Source organism: Symphalangus syndactylus, chromosome 14, assembly GCF_028878055.3.
Source record: "Symphalangus syndactylus isolate Jambi chromosome 14, NHGRI_mSymSyn1-v2.1_pri, whole genome shotgun sequence".
In the NCBI taxonomy this organism is placed as follows: domain Eukaryota; kingdom Metazoa; phylum Chordata; class Mammalia; order Primates; family Hylobatidae; genus Symphalangus; species Symphalangus syndactylus.
This window is the reverse complement of record NC_072436.2, coordinates 53,973,241-53,994,387: the sequence shown is the minus strand read 5'-3', so window position 1 is coordinate 53,994,387 and position 21,147 is coordinate 53,973,241. Positions and strand designations below refer to the sequence as shown.

Below are 21,147 nucleotides of genomic sequence, written 5' to 3'. Positions count from 1 at the left end.
TCAAAATGAATGAATGGATCAATCAATCAATAGAATTTGTCCAAGGTTTGGGAAGCTTGACCCTTCTTTGATGATGCTGCCTCTCAAAGTATTTCAGGAACTCCTCATTTGGAATAACCTTCACAGCCATTTTGTGACTCAGTAGAGATCATTAGTCTAATCACATTGTGTAGTCATGCTTTAATCATGAACAGAGACAGTCCAAAAGATTACCATCTGAGACTCAAGATTTGACTCCGAATACTTGCTTGTTTCAAAATACCAAATTCAGTTTCAAGAGACAAGGAAATGGCTGAAGGTTCATTCAGGCTCTGCAGGCAATTGCAACCTACAGTAGGTCTACAGGAGTTTAGAGCACATATTTTTTGAACAAATGGAGAGGGGGATGGTGCTTATTTTCATTAGTATTGTATTAAATAATCAGCAAAATGTCTTTATAGTCCTGGGTGGTGATGAAGTACACAGACTCAGAGTTAGGAAATTTTTTTTTTTTTTTTTTTTTTTTTTTTTGAGACGGAGTATTGCTCTGTCACCAGGCTGGAGTGCAGTGATGTGACCTCGGCTCACTGCAATCTCTGCCTCCTGGGTTCAAGTGATTCTCCCGCCTCAGCCTCCTGAGTAGCTGGGACTACAGGTGTGTGCCACCATGCCCAACTAATTTTTGTATTTTCAGTAGAGACAGGGTTTCACTGTGTTGGCCAGGATGGTCTCTATCTCTTGACCTCATGATCCACCTGCCTCAGCCTCCCAAAGTGCTGGGATTACAGGCGTGAGCCACCGCACCCGACCAGAAAGATATTAAACCTGGCTCTGCCCACTCCTGCTGTGTGATGCTGGGTTAAGACACTCCTTATCTGTGCCTCAGTTTCCTTATTTGCAAAATGTGGATGATAATGATAATACCTACTCCATGGACTGTTATGAAAGTTAAATCAGAAAACACATGTAAAACACCTAGAAATGTGCTGTCACATAGTTAGAATATAATGATGGCTTAAGAAAAGGTTGATCCGCTTGTCTATTCTTTCATTTATTTAGTGCTTACTCTATGTAGCACTATGGTAGGTGATGACATAATGGTAAATAAGAGACATGGAACGGGCCCTCATAAAGCAGGACCTACAAGAACCATCTCTTGCTCCGTGAAGGTAGAAAATCGGATGAACACAAATGGGGTATTTACGATTGAGGAAAAGGGGCAGCTTCTGAGCTATTCCCAGGGTCAAGGAAAGGTTTCCTGAGGAAATAACTTTGGAGCTGATATCTGAGGGTTGAAGAGGTAAGTTAATGAGGTGAAAGGATGGGAGAGAGCGGGGAGTGTATGCCAGGAAGAAGAACAGCATATGCAAAGGCCCGGAGGCAGAAAGGAGAATGGCACTTTAGAAGAACTGGAAAGAGGAGTGTGGCTGGAGTGCAGGGTCCAGTGATGAGTCTGGAGAGGGAGACAGGGACCCGATTGTCCTGGCTTTGGAGGCTGCAGTACAGGGGTTCACCCTCAATTTCATACCAATGGCCAGCCGCTAGAGGATTGTAACCAGGGGAATGCTAAGATCAGATTTACATTTAGAAAAAAAAAAAAAACACTTTGGCTACTGGGTGGGAAACAAGTTGGAGACGAGGGGCAAACAGGATGAGACAAGAGAATAAAGATGTTAGTATAGTGATGGTGGCATCCTGGACAAGAGTAGGAGGAGCCTGTGAAGGTGATAAATGGGCAGGTATGAGGGAGAGTTTGGTTGTTGAATTAACAGTGAAACAGGAAAAGTTCCCTTGTCCTCTTGCAGGATGTGTGATGGGGGAGTGGCTCACTTCTTCAGTGCCCTGCTGCTCAAACCTCTAGGGGAGCACATAGATGGGCAGGCTGTGGGGCGCCAACCCCACGCCAGTGTCTAGGAGTGAATGTTTACCGTTCTTGCAGCCCCAATGGGCATGTGTTACAGGGTGCTCTTTTAGGTTGCTGTCTATAGGCAGCTTGTGTTAACCAGCTCAATTTGACCCTCTACCTTGTTGCAAGGACAGAGGCTTTCTGTATCCTGGGTTCTTGCCTTGGTGTACCAGAAGAATTGGATCACACGTGGGCTTGGAGAATGAGTGCCAGGTTTTATTGAGTGGAAGTAGCTTTCAGCAGATGGGGGAGCCAGAAGGGTGATAGTTTTCCCCTGGAGTCAGGCTGCTTGGCAGCCCGGACTCTCCTCTGACTGCTCCAGCCAAACTCTGCATCATTCTGCTGGTCAGTGGCCTGCTGGCATGCCGGTGCGTTCCTCCTGACATCCAGCCACCTGTGTGTTCCACCTCTGATATGCTCCTCTCTATGTCCAGCTGCTTCTGTCTCTGCACAGAGTGGGGGCGTGACAGGCCAGGGTGGTCTTGGGAAATGCAACATTTGGGCAGGAAAACAGAAACGCATGTCCTCGCCTAGGTCCATGGGGGTGGAGCCCTAGCCAGGGTCCACACCCTTCCTGTACCCAGCACTTTCCTTCCCCACTTCCATATCATTTAAAGGGACCAGCTCTTCCCTTCCCAGCACTTCCATATCAATAGGACTTGGGGGTGGGGGAGATGGAGGTGTCAAAAGTAAGCTCCTAGATGGATACGGTGTTGTCCACTACACTGAGAGAATGCTGGAGGAGAACCAGGTCGGGGTGGGGAATGACACATTTTCTTTGAACCTATTGAGACTGAAGAATCCTTAAGAGCCCAGTAGAGAAATAAAGGAGGCAATGGACTATGTAGGTGGAGAATTCAGATACACTATTGGGGTGAAGTGAACATTCTTGGTATAAAGATAAATATAGACATATCAAGCAGGAACCCCATGTTTCTGAATCTTTGACCCCAAGTTCTTTGGACTCTGATATCCACAGAGGTGAACATATCATCTGAGTTTTCTGTTCTGCACCAATGCTAGATGTTTAATAAGTGTGCTAGATGAAGACTATTTTACCAACAGGATGACTTGCAATTTGAGAGCAGAACAAGCTAATTTATAGAGTACTTGTACATGTTTATCTTTTCAAGAGTGTCTTCCCTTTTTGCTCAAAGAATCTGCAGAAGAGATATGGGGCAGGGCGCAGCTGGTTTCTTATGCAACCAGAAGCAAATGGCACACTTGTCAAAGTGTTCACACTTCAGGCAAGGCAAAGGATAAAATAATATTTCTTCCTAGAACTCACATTTTCTTCAGAATGCCTTTATATCTGTAGAGCTCTCTGTATAGTCAAGTGAACTTTGACAAGGTTGATTAATAAGCAACAAGTGAGAATGCTAGAAAGGACCAAGACTGTGTTTACTCAAATATGTATTTTCCAGTGGGCACTGAGTTTTGTATTTTCCAGACAAAAAGCACACATGGCAAAACATTTCCAGAAAAATACCATGTAATTCTCCCATGATTCAAGATTAATTGCTCAAAATTTTCTCGCCAAATTTGGGAGAATTGGTTGATTAGCATTTTGTAGATGCTATACATTTAACTTGGGAAAGATACTGGAATGTGATACAGGTATGGTGAAATGTCAGTGTTAAAAATCATGTTGTTAAAAAATGACTGTGGAGGGCTGGGCGCCAGTGGCTCACGCCTATAATCCCAGAACTTTGGGAGGCTGAGGTGGATGGATCACGAGGTCAAGAGATGGAGACCATTCTGGCCAACCTTGTGAAACCCCGTCTCTACTAAAAATACAAAAATTAGCAGGGTGTGGTGGCGTGCGCCTGTAGTCCCAGCTACTCGGGAGGCTAAGAAAAGGAGAATCGCTTGAACCCGGGAGGTGGAGGTTGCAGTGAGCCGAGATTGTACCACTGCACTCCAGCCTGGGTGACAGAGCGAGACTCTGTCTCAAAAGAAAAAAAAATGACTGTGGAAAAGCACAACAAATCTATTGAGGAATTATATTTAGTGTATTTGGACCCCTAATTATGGAAACACCAAAAATACCTGGGCAAAAATGGCAGAGTTAAGGACCTTCAAAACTTCTCCTTCATAGAAGGCATAAGGACCTTATCAGAATCAACCTTTTTCGTAACTCTAGAAATTAACCCAAGGTGTGCAGCAATCTGGGAAGTGTTTATTCAAGAAAAATAATTGAATCTCAGTAAGAATAGTGAGCTGGTGGCATTTTAGCTAGTCCTATTCACATTCCCCAGCTCCAGCTCCTCACTAACCTTAAAAACCAACGGTTTGTGATCACAGTGGAAACCACAGGCTCACAGCCACTGGAGGGGGCAGGATGGGGTTGGAGTTCCTTCAAAGCCTCATTTCCAGATAATTCTCATTATTTGACCTGTTCACTGGCTCTCTGGAAGACCCCAGTTACAAAGCTTTCTTTATTTGACTTCACTCAGTTCTTCCTCAGTGGGAAAAGCCTTTTCCCTGGGAACAGTTGTCCAAAACAATGAGAGGTGATTGATTAATTTTGTGGCTAAGGTTGTAGATAACAGTCAGGACAAACAAGAGGTAAACCAAAACACTTAAGATGAAAAACTGGGGAATGAGATGTCCATTGGTCTTTCCAAAGCTCTGAGGTATTCCTGGAAATCTATCATGCATAGCCCAGGCAGGCGCATGCACAGGGCTGTGGGCACGCCCAGGCTATGCGTATGTTCAAAAAAAAGACTCAGGAGGGCTCTAAGCTCTCATCTTGGGCTGACCTTGAGGCTCTGCACAAGCAGGAAGTAAAGGCTGAGGGAGAGTTGTTAACTGCTGCAGCATGGAAAGTGTGGCCTGATACACACACAGCTCCTTAGCAAGGAATTGTCCAAAAGATTTAAGGAAATCTCTGTTCAATTATTAGCTGACCACTGAGTTAACTGAGCAGAGACTCCAGTGGCTACAAATGACAAAGAATGCAGATTTTACAGAATTCAGGAGTGATAAACAAACAACCACTGAATCACAACAAACTCTGGGCAGGTGGGAGAGTCTGATTTCCAGAGTTGCTGCATTTTATTATTTAAAATGTCCAGTTGTCAACAACAACAACAAAAATGAGGCATGCAAAGAAGCAAAGTATGGACCATACAAAGGGAAAAAGGCAATCCATGGGAACTGTCCATGAGGAAACTGTCCATGTCCAGGAGGAAGCCCAGACATTGACCTTACTAGATAAAGATATTAAATAAGCGATTTTAAATATGTCAAAGAACTCAAGGAAACTATGTCTAAAGAACATGGGAAGTATAAGAACACTGTCTTACCAATTAGAGATATCAATAATGAGAGAAATTTTATTTAAGAAGCAAATAGAAATTCTGGAGTTGAAAAAAGTTCTGGAGTACAAAGTATTGAAATGAGGAACTGACTAGAGGGGTTCAACACCCAGATTTGAGGAAGCAGAAGAACAAACCAATGAATTTTTAGACAGTTCGATTGAGGTTACCCAGTCTGAAGAACAAAAGGAATAAAGAATGAAAAAAACCAAACAGAGTCTTACAGACCAATGGCATACCATAAACATAACAACATGTGAACAATGGGAGTCCCCAAAGGATGGGGGAGAGAGAGAAAGTATATTTGAAGATGTAAGGGCTAGAAACTCCCTACATTTGATGAAAACATTAATTTACCCATCCAAGAAGCAAAATGGATTCCATGTAGGATAAAAGACACCCACACCTAGACACATTATAATCAAGCTGTTGAAAGCCAACAACAAAAAAAATTTGAAAGCAACAAGGGAGAAATGGTGCATCATGTAAAAGGGATACTTGATAAGATTAACAACTAATTGTGCATCAGAAACCAAAAAGGCCAGAGAGCAGTGGAATGAAATTATCTAAGTGCTGAAAGAAAGAAAAACCTGGCTAGGCACAGTAGCTCATGTCTGTAATCTCAGCATTTTGGGAGGCCAAAGGAGGCAGATCACTCGAGATCAGGAGTTCAAGACCAGCCTAGCCAACATGGTGAAACCCCATGTTTACTGTGTCTACTAAAAACACAAAAGTTAGCCAGGCATAGTGGCACATGCCTATAATCCCAGCTAGTCGTGTGGCCAAGGCATGATAAATGCTTAAACCCAGGAAGCAGAGGTTGCAGTGAGCCAAAATCACAACAGTGCACTACAGCCTGGGCCATAAACTGAGACTCTGTCTCAAACAAAACAAAACAAAAACAAAAAAAAAGTATCTACCAAGAATATTATCCTCTAAAGCTATCCTTCAAAAAAGGATAAATTGCCAGGTGCAATGGCTCATGCCTGTAATCCCAGCCCTTTGGGAGGCCAAGGTGGGCAGATCACCTGAAGTCAGGAGTTTGAGACCAGCCTGGCCAACATGGTGAAACCCTGTCTCTACTAAAAATACAAAAATTAGCTGGGCGTGGTGGTGCATACCTGTAAGCCCAGCTACTCAGGAGGCTGAGGCAGGAGAATCACTTGAACCCAGTAGGCAGAGGTTGCAGTGAGCTGAGATCATGCCACTGCACTCCAGACTGGGTGACAGAGTGAGACTCCATCTCAAAGAAAAAAAAAAAGGAAAAATTACTATAAACAAAAACCAAGAGACTTACTTTCAGCAAACCTGCCCTAAAGAAATACTAAAGGAAATCCTTCAGGATAAAACGAAAGAATATTGGAGAGTAACTTGAATCCATAGGAAGAAATAAAGGGCAACAATAGAGATAACTGTGTGGGTAAACAGAAAGGATAGTATAAATGTATTTTTTTGTTTGTAAGTATTTTTTCTTCTATCTGATTCAAAAGACAACTTTATAAAACAAAAATTTTAATCTGTTCTGATAGACACAGATGTATAAAGGTATACTTTATGTGAGAATAGCAGCACAATGGAGGGGGGAGGCAGTGGAGTTATATAGATTTAATGTTTTGTATATTATTGAAATTAAGTTGATTAATGAGTGATAAATTAAGATTTTGATTAAAATCTTCATGGCAGCCACTAAGAAATAGTAAAAGAAATTCCACATAACTTCAAATTGAATACTAGAAAATATCTATTTAACACAAAATAAGGTAGTAATAGAGGAATAGAAGAATGAAAAAGATACGACATGTAGAAAACAAATAACAAAATGGCAGGCACTAGTTTTACCACATCACTTATTATATGAAGTGTAAATGGATTAGCTGGGCACAGTAGCACACACCTGTAGTCCCAGCTACTTGAGAGGCTGAGGTTGGAGGATTGCTTGAGGCCAGGAGTTTGAGGCTGCAGTGCACTATGATTGCACCTGTAAATAGCCACTGCATTCCAGTCTGGACAAGATAGTGAGTGCATAACTCTGTCTCAAAAAAAAAGAAAACAAAAAAAGAAAGAGTCAATGAATTAAACACTTTAATTTAATGGCAAATGAGAAAAAAACAAAACAAAACACACACCAAAAAAAAAACCCATGGTCCAACTATATGCTGTCTACAGGAGACACATTTTAGATTGAATGACAGAAATAGGATGAAAGTAAAGAATGGAAAAAGATATACCATATAAATAAGTAACAAAAAGAGAACTGAATACTTATACTAATTTCAGACAAAATAGTCTTTAAGACAGAAATTCTTACTAGAGACAAAGGATATTTGGTAATGATAAAAGTGTCAATTATTTACCAGGAAGATGTAACAATTATAAATACATAAATATATGTACCTAAAAACAGTTTACCAAAATATAAGAAGCAAAAACTGACAGAATTGAAAGGTCTTCTATAGTCTGATAATAGTAGATGAAGACGTCATTCTCCCACTTTCAATATGGGATGAAACAGGCAGAAGATTGACAAGGAAATAAAAGACTAAACAACACTTCAAACCAACTAAATCTAATAGACATCTATAAAAGAGTATATGAAACAGCAGTAGAATACATATTCTTAAGTGTACATTCTCTAGAATAGGCCATATGTTAGGCCACAAAACAAGTTGCAGTAAATTTAAAAGGATTGTAGTCATACAAAGTATCTTTCTGACTACAATGGATGAAATTAAAATAAATAAGACTAGGATATTTTGAATACTGACAAATATGTGAATACCAACAACATACTTCTAAATAACCAGAGGGTGAAGTATATCAAACAGGAAATTTAAAAATACTTTGAAGTGAATGAGAACAAAAAGTTTGACATTCCAAAACCTATGGGGTGCAACTAAAGCAGTGCTTAGCTGAAAATACCTACATCAAAAAAGAAGAAAGATCTCACATCAATTATGTAAACCTCTGCCTTAAGAAATTAGAAGAGTAAACTAAAGTGAAACAAGCAGAAGGAAGGAAATAATAAAAAATTAGAGAAGCTATAACTAAAATGGAAAATAGAAAAACAATAAAATTAAAACATTAAATGTTGGTTGCTTTAAAAGATCAACAAAGTTGACAAATCCTTACCTAGACAAACCAAGAAAGGAGAGAGAGAGAGAGAGAGAGAGAGCCATATTACTAAAATCAGGAATGAAAGAGGGGATATAAGTACCAGGCTTTTGGAAATAAAAATGATTATAAGAGACTACTATGAACAATTGTATGTTGATGAATAAGATAACCTAAATGAAATGGACAAATTCCTAGAAAGACACAAACTACCAAAACTGACTCAAGAAGAAATGGAAATTCTGCATAGATCTGTCATAAGCGACTGAGTTAGTAATTTTTTTAAAAAGTCTGCACAAAGAGAAGCCAGGACCAGATGTCTTCAATGGTGACTTCTTTCAAGCGTTTAAAGAATAATTAACACCAATTCTTTATTTTTTTTAATTTGGCAGATAACATTATATGTATTTATCATGTACAACATGATGTTTTGAAGTATATGTACATTGTGAAATTGTTAAATCTAGCTAATTAAAAATTAGATTACCTTACACAGTAAACATTTTTGTGGTGAGAGCACTTAATAGCTCTCTTTGGATTTTTCAAGAATATAATTTCAAGAATATAATTTATCACCATTAACTATAGTCACCTTGCTGTCGAATTTTATGATATGTGAATTTTATCTCAAAAAGTTTTTGAAAGAATATATGAAATAAATATGCTGACTAAAGATTTTTTAAAAATCTCAGCAACAGTGATGCAAGATCAAAAAGGTGACAAATATTTTAATTTTCCAAAGGAAGCAGATTCAGCTTTCTGTCTCAGTTTCATTCCAGCATTCACACTCTGTTTCAGAGCTCTCATCCTTGCCACTTAACATGTGAATTTCAGTTCACTCAGTCTAAATTTCCCTAACTCCATCAATCCTTTCTCACTTCCTACTCTCAGTTGTTCCGTATTGTACCAAACATCTCGAATCAGTCTGTGTTTATCTTGTGATGCCACAGCTATTTTTAAAGAAGTAATAGCCTAAGGTACAGTTTGATGCCTACCTCACTGATCCTCAACTATTTTCAATCTGTTTTAAATGCTAGTTAGATGTAGACACAGTAAGATGTGGCTTTTATAATTCTTCTCTTGCAGTCTGTAGTCCCTTTAGTGGTTTCTTCTCAGTCTTCATGCAGGCTTGTCACTAAATTAACTGCTCCTTATTTGTCCGTAGCCAGCTGCAGGTGCTGTAGTTTAAAAATTCTTCCTGCAGCTGCATCATTCACATCTTACGTCTAAAATAATTCTTTTAAGATTCTTTCTTTCAGAATCATAAGGCAGAAGAGAAAGTGAGGGAAATGTTGAACCATGTCTTTAGGGGGCATTAGCTCCTCTTCCGTGTTCCTTCTGTTATTGGTGTTTGATGTTCTTTGTTTTTATGTCTGCTTCTTTTTTGCTTCCTTGTTTTTTATTTCTTTTCTCTCTCTCCCACCTCTACCTCCTGAGGATTATAGGAATTGAGAACACTATGGGTTGGAATCATTTTTCCAGTTCGGCAAGCCATGGAGCCCTTCTTTATAGCAGAGGTTTTATTTGGGCCTCAGCCCTTGTGTGTAGCCCGTGCGGTGCTCCAGAGAACATTTACCTGATCTCCACAGTGAATCAGTTTGGTAGAATGTTGGTGGGTTACCATCCTCTATCTCCTTTATCCCCTCCTCCCCATTTCTTGGCTCCCCTGCAGTGCCAGGCAGATATGCTTATTGCATGGTACTTTAGCAAGTGTAGGTTAACAGCAGGTTTAGTTAGCAACTGCAGCAGACAGAGGGCTTGACTGCTCAGAGACGAGCTTCTCTCTCACACCACACTGTCGCCACCTGGCTCCTGGATCTCAGGCTCCTGGATCTCAGATCTTCATCTTACCTTCAGAGAACCCACAGCCCTCGCAGCTGCTCCATGCTGAACTGGCTCACAGGGCTGAAACCTCACTCATCTCACCAGCAGGTGAGAACACATTTCTTTTCCTGACAGTTGTTAACGTTTCTCCCTCCTTTCCCAGCTGTCCTCAATTCTGGTTTCCTTCCTTCTTTTCTCCCCTCCCTTCCTTCCTTCCCTTCTTCTGTCCTCCCTTCCCTCCCTCCCTCCCTTCTATCTTTCTCTCCTTTCCTCCCTCCCTCCCTCATCCTCACCACTTAACATGTGAATTTCAGGTCACTCAATCTAAATTTCCCTAACTCCATCAATCCTGTCTCACTTCCTAATCTCAATTGTTCCATATTGTACCAAACATCTCCCTCCCTCCCTCCCTCCCTCCTTCCCTCCTTCCTTCCTTCCTTCCTTCCTTCCTTCCTTCCTTCCTTCCTTCCTTCCTTCCTTCCTTCCCTTCTTCTGTCTTCCCCTCCCTCCCTTCTTTCTCTTCCTCCCTCCTTCCTTCTTTCCTTCTGCCTTCCTTTTCAGCTAATTCACAGCATTCTTTTCTTGTACCACTCCCCATGTGGTGGCCAAGAGTTTATTCATTGTCTCATGGCACCCATGATCACAGGGGTTATGGTCTATCAAATACAAACCCTCTAAAATGTTCTATGCAGAAAGACTCTGGGGCTAAATAGCTTTGGGAATTTTGCTTGTGGTAAGCCCCACTGCCCATTCCCCTAAGAAAGTCTTAGAGAAGTCCTGTGATCAAGAATCCTTTCAAACTTTCCTTTCAAGCTCCCCAAACTTTTTGTCTAAGGAACCCTCTTCCTGAGTAGAAGCCACTGACATGCAGTGGAAGCAGTTTCTGTGGGACCCACTCTTGGAAACATCGGACCTGGTCTAGAGTTCTAGTTTATTCATACGCTGACAGTCCCCCTGAAAGGCATGTGGGGCTAGCGTGGCAGGAATGAGGTGCCAGGCAAGTAACATTCAGTGGAGGAGGCTGGGAGAAGAGAGTTATGGTGGTGAGAAATCCCTGATGGCTGTGAGCCCCTCTGGAGCTGAACCTGGAGGGCGGGTGGATGAGGGACAGGGAGAGGAGTGGGCACTGATAACTATGCCCAATTTATCTATTTGTGTGTGGCCCTGGCTATAGCAGGGATGGTTTTCAAAAGCATTTTCCCAGTAGGTCTTTTTCATTGAAAAATGTTCTGAGATTGACAAGTGGGATGGGGAGGACAGGGCTGGTTAATTCTGTGGCATAGATGTGCTCTCTTCTCATAACAGAAAGAACATCTTTAGCAATCTGTCCTGTGGAATAGGAAAGCCATGTAATCAGGATTAGCTGTTAGCTCATACCTCTGTAATAAATGAATTCTCTGTGGGTGAGAATTCATGTAACATTTTTAATTAAGATAACTGCAGGGAAATGGGAAGGACCCCTTAGTAAGTGACGCTAATGAATGGATGACGCCCTTCCCTGCCCCTCCCAGGAAAATGAGACTCAGCCATTAATTGGTGTAATTAGCACTGGAAGTTAAAAGATTTCCCTCCTTTTTTTTTTTTCTTCTCCTTTCTTTAGCTTTGGAGTGCCTGGGTTCTTTGGTTTTGATTGCTTGGTCATCCCTTCTTTCCTCTATGAAAGTTCAGGTTTCTCTGGCGGCTTGCCTGAACCCCCTTTTCAGATGGTAATTGGGAGCCTGAATCCTGCCCTCAGGACTGCACTGCCTGGTCCACTGTGAAGTTGGAGTCAGAAGTTAGTCTCTGCCTCTTTCAGAACCCTTGCTAGGATTGGTTCGAATGTGTTTTTAGGAAGTTCTGTGGTACGCTTGAATTTATACTTGATAGAGAGCTCTTAACTTTTTTAAAAGAAGGCAGCCCAAAACAGAGCAGAAGGATATAATAAGGTGTGTGTTGCTATGGAAATAATTGAATGACAATTTAATTTCCTACTACACCTATTGATCAGGAAAAAAAAAGGTAGAGGAGAAAAGGAAAGGTCTTCCTAAGCAGAAACACAATGAATGGGAATATAATTAATAATAATTGAAGAAAATGTCGCCCCAAGGGTTTCTCCAAGGAGGCTGATCTCCCTGACAGAAGCAGCGGCATCCTCTTTTTGCTGCCTCTTTGTGATGGGGGAGAGTGTGCAGGCAAACCCCAGGGACTCGGAGCTCTGAGAAGCCTCTGGCTTGAGCTCCCGGAGAAGGGTGAAAAGATACTTTGTGATTCATGGAGAAGCCAGCTCCCGGTGTCGGGGATGCTGCTCTGAGGGGCTTTTGATGCCAGGTTGGTTTAAAGTTCAAAATCCAAAACAAGCTTCTTTGAGAAGTCCGCACTCTAGTAGGTTTCAGAGTGAATTCTTTCAATGGCGTTCTATTAAAATTCAAGGACATGGGTCTCATGAAGCATTAATGGGCAGATCCTTTACATATTATACAGAAGGAATTGGCTCTAACATGATTTATGTCTTCCAATCTTATTCTAATTCTATATCCCCTTAAATATAGTGATAGGAAAGCCTGGGTCATATTTTTGTTTCCCTAACAGTGAGTGTGCTACTTTTTAATTAATAGTACTTCACTTGCATCTGTGTCTGATGGAAGCATCAGCTGATGAGGTTATCAAGTCATAACTGAGAAGCCCTTTCCACCTTAAGCCAATGGCAAAGCTTGGCTGCACAATACAGTTGCCCCGGGAGCTTTGTAAAATCTCAATGTCCAGGCCACACTCCCAAACCAGTTAAAATAGAATTTAATGGATGGGACTCAGGCATCAGTATTTTTTTTAAAGCTCCTCAGGGGATGCCACTGTGAATGGTTGACAGCCATTAATGTAAGCGGAGTTAAACAAAACTCTGTAACGCTGGTGGACCTCCTACATGATAGTTCATGTTAGAAAAAAACATTTCCTTGCCAGGAACCCCTTCCGCGTCTTCCTAGGGCTCCCATGGTCCCAATGGGGCCAAAATCTCAGGGTCCTTTCTGCCTTCCTTCCAGTGGTGTGCAAGTGTTTAACAACCCACTTCCGGGAATGAAAAAAGCCCTGATGTGTAGGATGTGTTGATTTCCAGATTCCATAAATACTCCCACCATGGTCTCTTTCATGCTACCAAGTGGCCATCACCCAGCATGGAGTTGGGAGATGTGCACAGCCAGCTCCAGACACCAGTGCCGCCTTCTCAGCTTCACAGTTCCTCACCCCTCCTTTGTGTCCACCCCTGAGTAGCTCATTCTCCCTTAGGTGCTGTTCCAAGTTTCGAGTCATCTGGAAAAATAGTTTTCTGCTTGTGTGATATGCTGGTTTGTCCCGCTCAGGTAACATAACACAGTCTTCTCAGTGAGAGTGTAGATTACCTCTGGAAAACACCACAGGAATGTGCCTGAGGCTGGAGATGTTTAGGCAATTGGCATTCTGGGTTATACTTTACCCCATGAAGCTAAGGTGAGTTGTCCTAGACAGGGCACATGAGGTTTCTGAGCCTGCAGGGTGGAAAGCCAGGCTGTGAGTCAGGACACACTCACCAAGGTAACAAAGGGGCTTCATGGGAGGCAGCCTCCTAGCCTTTGCGTGTTGATCGCCTCCACCTTATCACTTCTCTTTCCACCTCATTACAAAGCATTTTCACGTGACCTACCTTCCTTCCTTTCCTTCTTTTACTTTCTTTCTTCTTTCTTTCTCTTTCTTCTCTCTCCTTCCTCCCTCCTTCCTTTCTCTTTCTTTTTCCTTTCTTTCTTTCTTTTCTTTCTTTCTTGTTTCTTTCTTTCTTTCTTTTCTTTCTTCTGTCTCTCATCCCTCCCTCCCTCCCTCTCTCTCTCTTTTTCTTTCTCTTTTTTTCTCTCTCTCCTTCCTCCCTTCCTCCCTCCCTCCTTTCTCTCTTTCTCTCCCGTTCTTCTCTCTCTCCTTCCTCCCTCCCTTTCTTTCTTTTTTCTTTCTTTCTTTTTCTTTCTTCTCTCTCTCCTTCCTCTCTCCCTCCTTTCTCTTTCTTTCTTTCTTCTCTCTCTCCTTCTTCCCTCCCTCCTTGTCTCTCTTTCTTTTTCTTTCTTTCTTCTCTCTCTCTCCTTCCTCCCTTCCTCCCTTTCTCTTTCTCTTTCTTTCTTTCTTCTCTCTCTCCTTCCTTCCTCCCTCCCTTTCTTTCTTTCTTTTTCTTTCTTTCTTCTCCCTCTCTCCTTCTTCCCTCCCTCCTTTCTCTCTCTCTCTCTTTCTTTCTCTTTCTTCTCTCTCCTCCCTCCCTCCCTCTCTCTCTTTCCTTCCTTCCTTCCTTCCTTCCTTCCTTCCTTCCTTCCTTCCTCCTCTCTCTCTTTCTTTCTTTCTTTCATTCTTTCTTCTTTTTTGATGGAGTCTTGCTCTCTTGCCCAGGCTGGAGCACAGTGGTGCATTCTCGGCTCACTGCAACCTCCGCCTCCCGGATTGAAGCAATTCTGCCTCAGCCTCCCAAGTAGTTGGGATTACAGACACCTGCCACCACACCTGGCTAATTTTTGTATTTTTAGTAGAGATGCGGTTTTGCCATGTTGGCCAGGCTGGTTTCAAACTCCTGACCTCAGGTGATCTACCTGCCTTGGCCTCCCAAAGTGCTGGGATTATTGGCGTGAGCCACCATGCCTGGCCTCATGTAACTTTTCTCACTGGATTGCTGCGGTTTACCTAGGAAGGCCAAGCAAATACTGTCTTCCAGCTATAGGTGAAGAATACTGCCTAAGCTCAGAGAGGTCAAGTGGAGTGACTCACCCAAGTTTGAGCAACTTGCTAGAAGGTGATGGAGCCAGGACTTGAAGCCAGAGCTTCTGACTCCATCCTTACACATACATGGCGCCTGACACACAGCCTTGGTCTACTGGTCACTTTCACCCAGGCATGGGTGAAAGTCAACTTAGGTAGAGGAGGAAGTGAAATAAAAAGTAACCCTGCTTTGCAGTCTTTTGAATTATTAGGTTGGTGCAAAAGTAATTGCGGTTTTTGCCATTAAAAGCCTAATAATTCTTTGCCAGTCCTGCTTTGGAAAGCTGTTTTCTGAAATGAAACATGGGCTTTGTGTTCTAATAAAGAACACATTCCAAGTTGGTCAATATTAAGTTGGGGGTGTAATATGAATGGCTCATGCAGTACGAATGGCTGACAAGCTGTGATTCTACAGAGTCAGAAACAACCTCTGTTGAGATTGCATCGAATCCAGAAGACACCTGGGACTCTAAGACATGGCTGCAGAAATATGGCTTGAAGGCCCAGAAGCTATCCTTGTATGATGTCCTTGCTGACTGCTCTTTCCGCCATGCTGATGGGGTTGTGGATATAAAAGCCAAACCAGAGAATGAGTCCGTACAGACCAGTGCGGTAGGTGAAGTGCACTCCTGGGAGGGGCTGGGGCCTCCCCTCAAGTCCTGGGTGGGTGAGGCCTCCCTTGGGTCAGAAGGCGGGCAAGGGGCAGCAGGGAGAGAAACCAGCTTGGGTTTCTGTGAAGAAGAGGGTTCCTCTGTTTCCCTCCTCACCCTTCTCCAAAGGGCATCTGTGGGAGTGGAGATCAAGGCTGGGAATGAGTGCTAGACATCAGTGAGCTATGCATAAGCCAAGGGCTGGGCTTGGAGAAATCAGGCATTATGAGTTTCAGAATTATTCAACATTATGCAAATAGAGAAGCCCTTTGTTCCCCCATATTGAATGGAAAAGAGAAATTGCTGGTGAGTATGCCCAGCGCAGCAGGTGTTTCTGTGGTCCTCTTGTATTTTCCCTCATTATTCCAGTGACTAGCAGCCAGCATACAGTGCAATCCCAGCAAATACGGAATCAGATTCTCCAAAGGGCTATAGCCATTAAAAACTTTGAAAGCTGCAGTTCTATTGTGGGTTTTGTAGGAATACAGCTTCTCCTAGTGCCCGACTCTGGCTCTCAATGAAGGACAGTGCTCGACAGCAGTGCTGCCTAAACTCCAGCATCATGCATATGAGTCAGTAGGTCCGAAATGCGGCTCAAGAATTTGCATCCATAACAACCCCCAGATGATACTAATGCTGCTGGTCCAGGGGCCACACCTTGAGAAGCAGAGAGGTGTAGAACAGGAACCAGAAGACGAGGTGTCAAAGGTTTAGAAGCATGGAAAGACTAAGAAGTGCCCCAATATGAAATAGAAATCAGGATAAAATGAACATGGCAGATTTGCAAAACCAAAGGCAGGCTCTTTCAGGAGGTGGCAAAGTTCCAGGTACATGCTGTGAAGTGAACCTAAAATGCAAGCCCCGGGCAGACAGGCAGGTGACAGGCGGGTGACCGCAGCCCAGAGGAGACACCTGGGAAAGAAAATCGAGTCCCCCCTCAAATACAGTGTCACCTCATGTATTCTTGAAGGCTCCGATTCAATGTCAAGGTTATTACTGAGATGTTGTAACTCCAGCAGAGGTGAACGTTCAGTCTTGTTGCCACTTGTTATTAGGCTGGCCGGCCACTGAGCCCTCCATGCCCTCCATGGAAAGGGCACTGTCCTTCGGGGCTATGCGAGCCACACCGTGTTATGTTCTTGCCCCCTCACTGCTGTGCATTTATGACAAACTGCAAGGAGGAAAATATAAAAACTGAATTAGAAAAATGCAGAATTGATGCAAGACTTGTTTCCTGGCGTACCCTAGGATGCAGGGTAATTGCTACAGCGCAGGGAAAATCTCATTTGTGGGTTTCCTCCCCCAGCACAGTTTTCTGATTTTGTAGACATTATTCAGTAATGTTCAGGAAATCATACATAACTAAATTTTCATTTTAAAAATAGGCCAGGCATGGTGGCTTACGTCTGTAATCCCAGCACTTTGGGAGGCCAAGGCGGGCAGATCACTTGAGGTCAGGAGTTCGTGACCAGCCTGGCCAACATGGTGAAACCCCGTCTCTACTAACAATATAAAAATTAGCCAGGCTTGGTGGCACATGCCTGTAATCCCAGCTACTTGGGAGGCTGAGGCAGAACCCAAGAGGTGGAGTTTGCAGTGAGCCAAGATTGTGCCATTGCACTCCAGCCTGGGCGGCAGAGGAAGACTTTGTCTCAAAATAAAATAAAATAAAAAATACATTAGATTCTGGATATTTCAAAATATTAATCCCCATCAATTTGAACATAGCTTACTGCAAACTGATGACAATGGAGTATATTCAAGCTAGCTCTAATACCGATCATCTCCTAACTCATGCTTGTCAATTTTAAATGAAATTTTACAGGACCACTTTGAATAATTTGACTTACAAGAGGGAATTTTACCTCAATTTTTTTGTGCTAGTCAACTATATTATGGTAAAGATTGAGAATTATTAATATATAGGACAGCTACTTTTTTTTTTTTTTTTTTTTTTTTTTTTTTTACAAATACTGATGAGAAAGGGACAGTTTTATTTTCAGTCTTTGGGACTACATACTGAAACTGGATTCGCACCTAAAATTGTGATGTGTATAAAGTAGGAAGAAACTAAGGCTGTGAAATAGGTAGATTATTTAGGGTTCCCTCAGACTCCCACTGGGCAAGACCTCCTAAATATTTAACAATAAAAACTAGTTTATAGGAACAGACCCAGGAAACTCGTTAACACAGAAATGAATGGCTAAAAAGGCCTTATTATGTAGCAGTTCAAAGATGATGAACAATTGGGAGGAGGAGACAAACATGCATTTCTAATAAGAGAATTTCAGGCCAAGCCTAAGAACTTGATATTTCAGGCATCCCTGAAATCACACTGCACGCACAGTTGCTTGAGCTCATGCACAAAACCAGGCCTGATGTTCAAAAACCCATTCTTGTCTCTTCGTCTATTTTTCAAACAAATATTTATGGAGCCCCTGCTATGTACCAGTCCATGTAATATGGCGGAAGGCACACTGGATATGGAACAAGAAATTCTAGGTATAAATGCTACTTCTAGTAGTTACTGATGATGAGATGTTGAACAAATCATGTGACTTCTTTGAGCTTCACCCTTCATATTCGTGAAATGGGTAGTGTAAAGTGCAAATTTACAAATGCATGTCTGAGCACGGTGCCCGGCACATAGGAGATGCCCCACAGATGTTGCCTTCCTTTTTTTCTGCACTACAAACATTGTGAGTCAGAACCGAGCATTTACGGAATGCTTTTATGCTTTATATACAAGGTAAACATTTGTGCTCTCAGTTTACACAGGAGAAAACAGTCGCGGGACCTGCAAGAGGTTAGGTAACTCGCTTGAGATTGATCTTGTGGCAGATGGAGGCAGGGTTTGAACTTGGGTCCACCGGGCTTTCACACTGTGCTTTTCCCATTCTGACACCCTGCCGCCTGACACAGAACTTGCCTCTCTGTGGTGTATGGTCTGGTGGTTTTCCATTTGGCTGTGCAGGAGGAACACTTGGGAAATGCCCTGTGATGGGGATGTGGTAAGCACGAGAGACAAGACACCTTTCTCCTTCCATCCTTGCAGAGCAGCTGAGGTGTCCACCTCTGCCTGCCTTGGGAGCATAGGACAGATCTCATCATGCCCTTCAACCTCTTTCTGCCTTTTCTGGCTTATCTCCATGCAGTTAACTGTACTGGCAGAAACTGGAGGAAAACAGCCACAATGCGATGCCTGGTTTCACTGTAAATTCATGCCCACTCATGTCAGTGGATCTTTTGTGCTGCCCAGCAGTCGACTCAGTCCACTCGTTGTCACCAGTCACCACTGGACTCGGGAATTCTCATTGCCATGCAGCTCTGAACATCCCTTTTCTGACCCCGCTCCACCCCTCTCTGACTCCTAAAATCCCTCCACTCTGCCCTCTGGGCACATCATCAGCAAACCCCTGATCGCCTCTAGGCCTCTGAAACGTTCCCATTGGACGCTTATAGGGGCTCCTCTCTGAGAAGCCCTCCCTGCAGCCCTCTGGAGTGGGGGCTGGTTTCTCTCCTGTTCCCTTTGGACCTGTGGACCTGGGGTGGGTGGTGGCCTCCTTGCTCCTCTTTTCTGGTTCTTGACCTTCTCTCTCCTTCTTCCCATGTCATCAGACTGTGTCACTGGAGACATCTCTTGTGGTTGTCACTTACTGAGCTCACCCTCGTCAGTCCTCGAAGATTACGGGGCTTCTATCCTGCTTTCATTGGCTCTAACACCTGCTTTAGTTCATAGTGACTTCAGTCCCATATGGAGGACCCTTCCAATACCCCAACCTCTCATTTCTTTGACATTCTTTTCCCCAGTGACTTCCTCCCCAACTCCATCTCTACCACTCCTGCCTTAGGCATGCCCTTGGCCTTATCATTACAAATAACTGTGTAATCATAACCCACATCCTCAGTTCCAAACGTCCCTCTGTCTGACCAGTCATCTGTAGGTTGTTTATTCTCTTGCGCTATTGCCACCCATCTGTCTATTCCCACCCATCATCTGTCTCCTCCACCAGGATATAAAAGTTACTGTTTCTACCACCGCCTCTCTATCCTCTCTATCCTCCCATGCATCCTCAACCATTTTTCCCTTCTGTTAAACTATTGCACTCACCTGGCAAAACCCCAGATTTAACCCTGGCTAACGCCAACTTTCCGCCTTTTCTGGCTTATCTCCGTGCAGTTAACTGTACTGGCAGAAACTGGAGAAAAACAGCCACGATATAATGCCTGGTTCACTATAAATTCACGCCCGCTAGTGTCAGTGGATCTTTTGTGCTGCCTAGCAGTCCACTTAGCCCCTCGCTGGCTGTCCTCTCCTCCTGAAACACCCAGCACCTTCCGCTCCACACTCACTACACTCACACTCTGCAGGTGAGCTTGCTTCCCATGCTGTGAATGTCGACGGGAATGTCATGAGCTTCTGCCTCCACATCTCAGCCCCCAGTGTCTGCCATCTACCTTTATTTCTCCCAGGCTGAATTGTCCTTGTCCTAAAGCCATTCACTGCACAGATACATGGCTGTCTCTCCACTCGTTTATTCATTCTCCCTTTCTATATCACAGCTCCTATTGCCCTCGTTTCCAGATCATTTGCATCAGCACGCACACATTCTGCCATTTCTCCCGTCTTAAAAAGTTTTTCGATCCCATGTGTACCTCTGGCTGTGCCCGCATGCCTCTGCTCCTTTTAGAATTCAATTCCTCAGTCGAGTTGTATACATTTCCTTCCTCTGCTTCTTCAATTCTCCTCCCATGCTCCTGGGAGCCGCTGCCATCAGGCAGAAGCCCCCGCCACTTCTGCCTCTCCACCAAAACCCACGTTTTGCAGGGATCCCTGAATTGCTAAATCCAGGGGTCCATTCTCAGTCTCTTTCTTACTTCACCTGTTAGTAAGTTGATCTAGTTGGTCACTTCCTTGATTTTTTTTTTTTTTTTTTCCAGAATATACACTGCTGGTTATCCTCCCACCTCGCTGGCTGTTCCTCTCTTCTTTGTGACTTCTCCTAGTCCTTAACCTGTCAATGCCGGAGGACCTCGAGGTGCAGTGCTCTGATTGCTCTTTTGTCTACACTCATTTCCCAGGTGGTCTTCTCCAGTCCCATGGCTTTTAAGCCCCTGTGCATGCTGCCCGGCAACTTCAAAATGTACCCCTCTAGCCCCGCGGCCTTCCCTGATCTCCTGACTACTGTTGTGCTACTTGGATGTCTAATAGGCACCTTGAACCTGAGACATCAGACGCTAAATCTTGATTTTTCTCATTCAAAGCTGCTCTTCCACAACCTTCTTCCTATCAATTGATTGCAACTCCACCCTTTCAGGTGCTGGCCTGAAAACCTCAGGGTCGTTCCTGACTCCTCTCTTTTCTCGCATACACACATCTGATCTCTCGGTGACCGCTGTCGGTTCTGTTTTCAGAATGTGCCTGTCATTCAGGATCTGACCACTTCTTACCATGGCCTTGGCTGCCCGGGGCCATGCAACTCCGTGACCTTCTGGCTGTTTGCTTCTGCCCTTGGTCCTCAGCCGTCCAGTCTGCTTTACAGAGTAACCACTGTAAAGCTGTGAAACCATAAATCAGACATGTTGCCGCTCTCGTGAAAGCCCTGGGAAGAGTCCT

The 21,147-nt window shown here is 43.4% G+C and overlaps 1 protein-coding gene across 1 annotated transcript in view; it reads left to right on the top strand.

The window, feature by feature from the left end:
• The window catches only part of VWA3B (von Willebrand factor A domain containing 3B), a 236,738-nt gene that overhangs the window by 84,464 nt on the left and 131,127 nt on the right, over positions 1 to 21,147 (top strand). Inside the window, exon 11 of the mRNA XM_063617639.1 lies at positions 15,296 to 15,492. Coding sequence (XP_063473709.1) covers positions 15,296 to 15,492 — 197 coding nt within the window. The remainder of the gene's footprint in view (positions 1 to 15,295; positions 15,493 to 21,147) is intronic.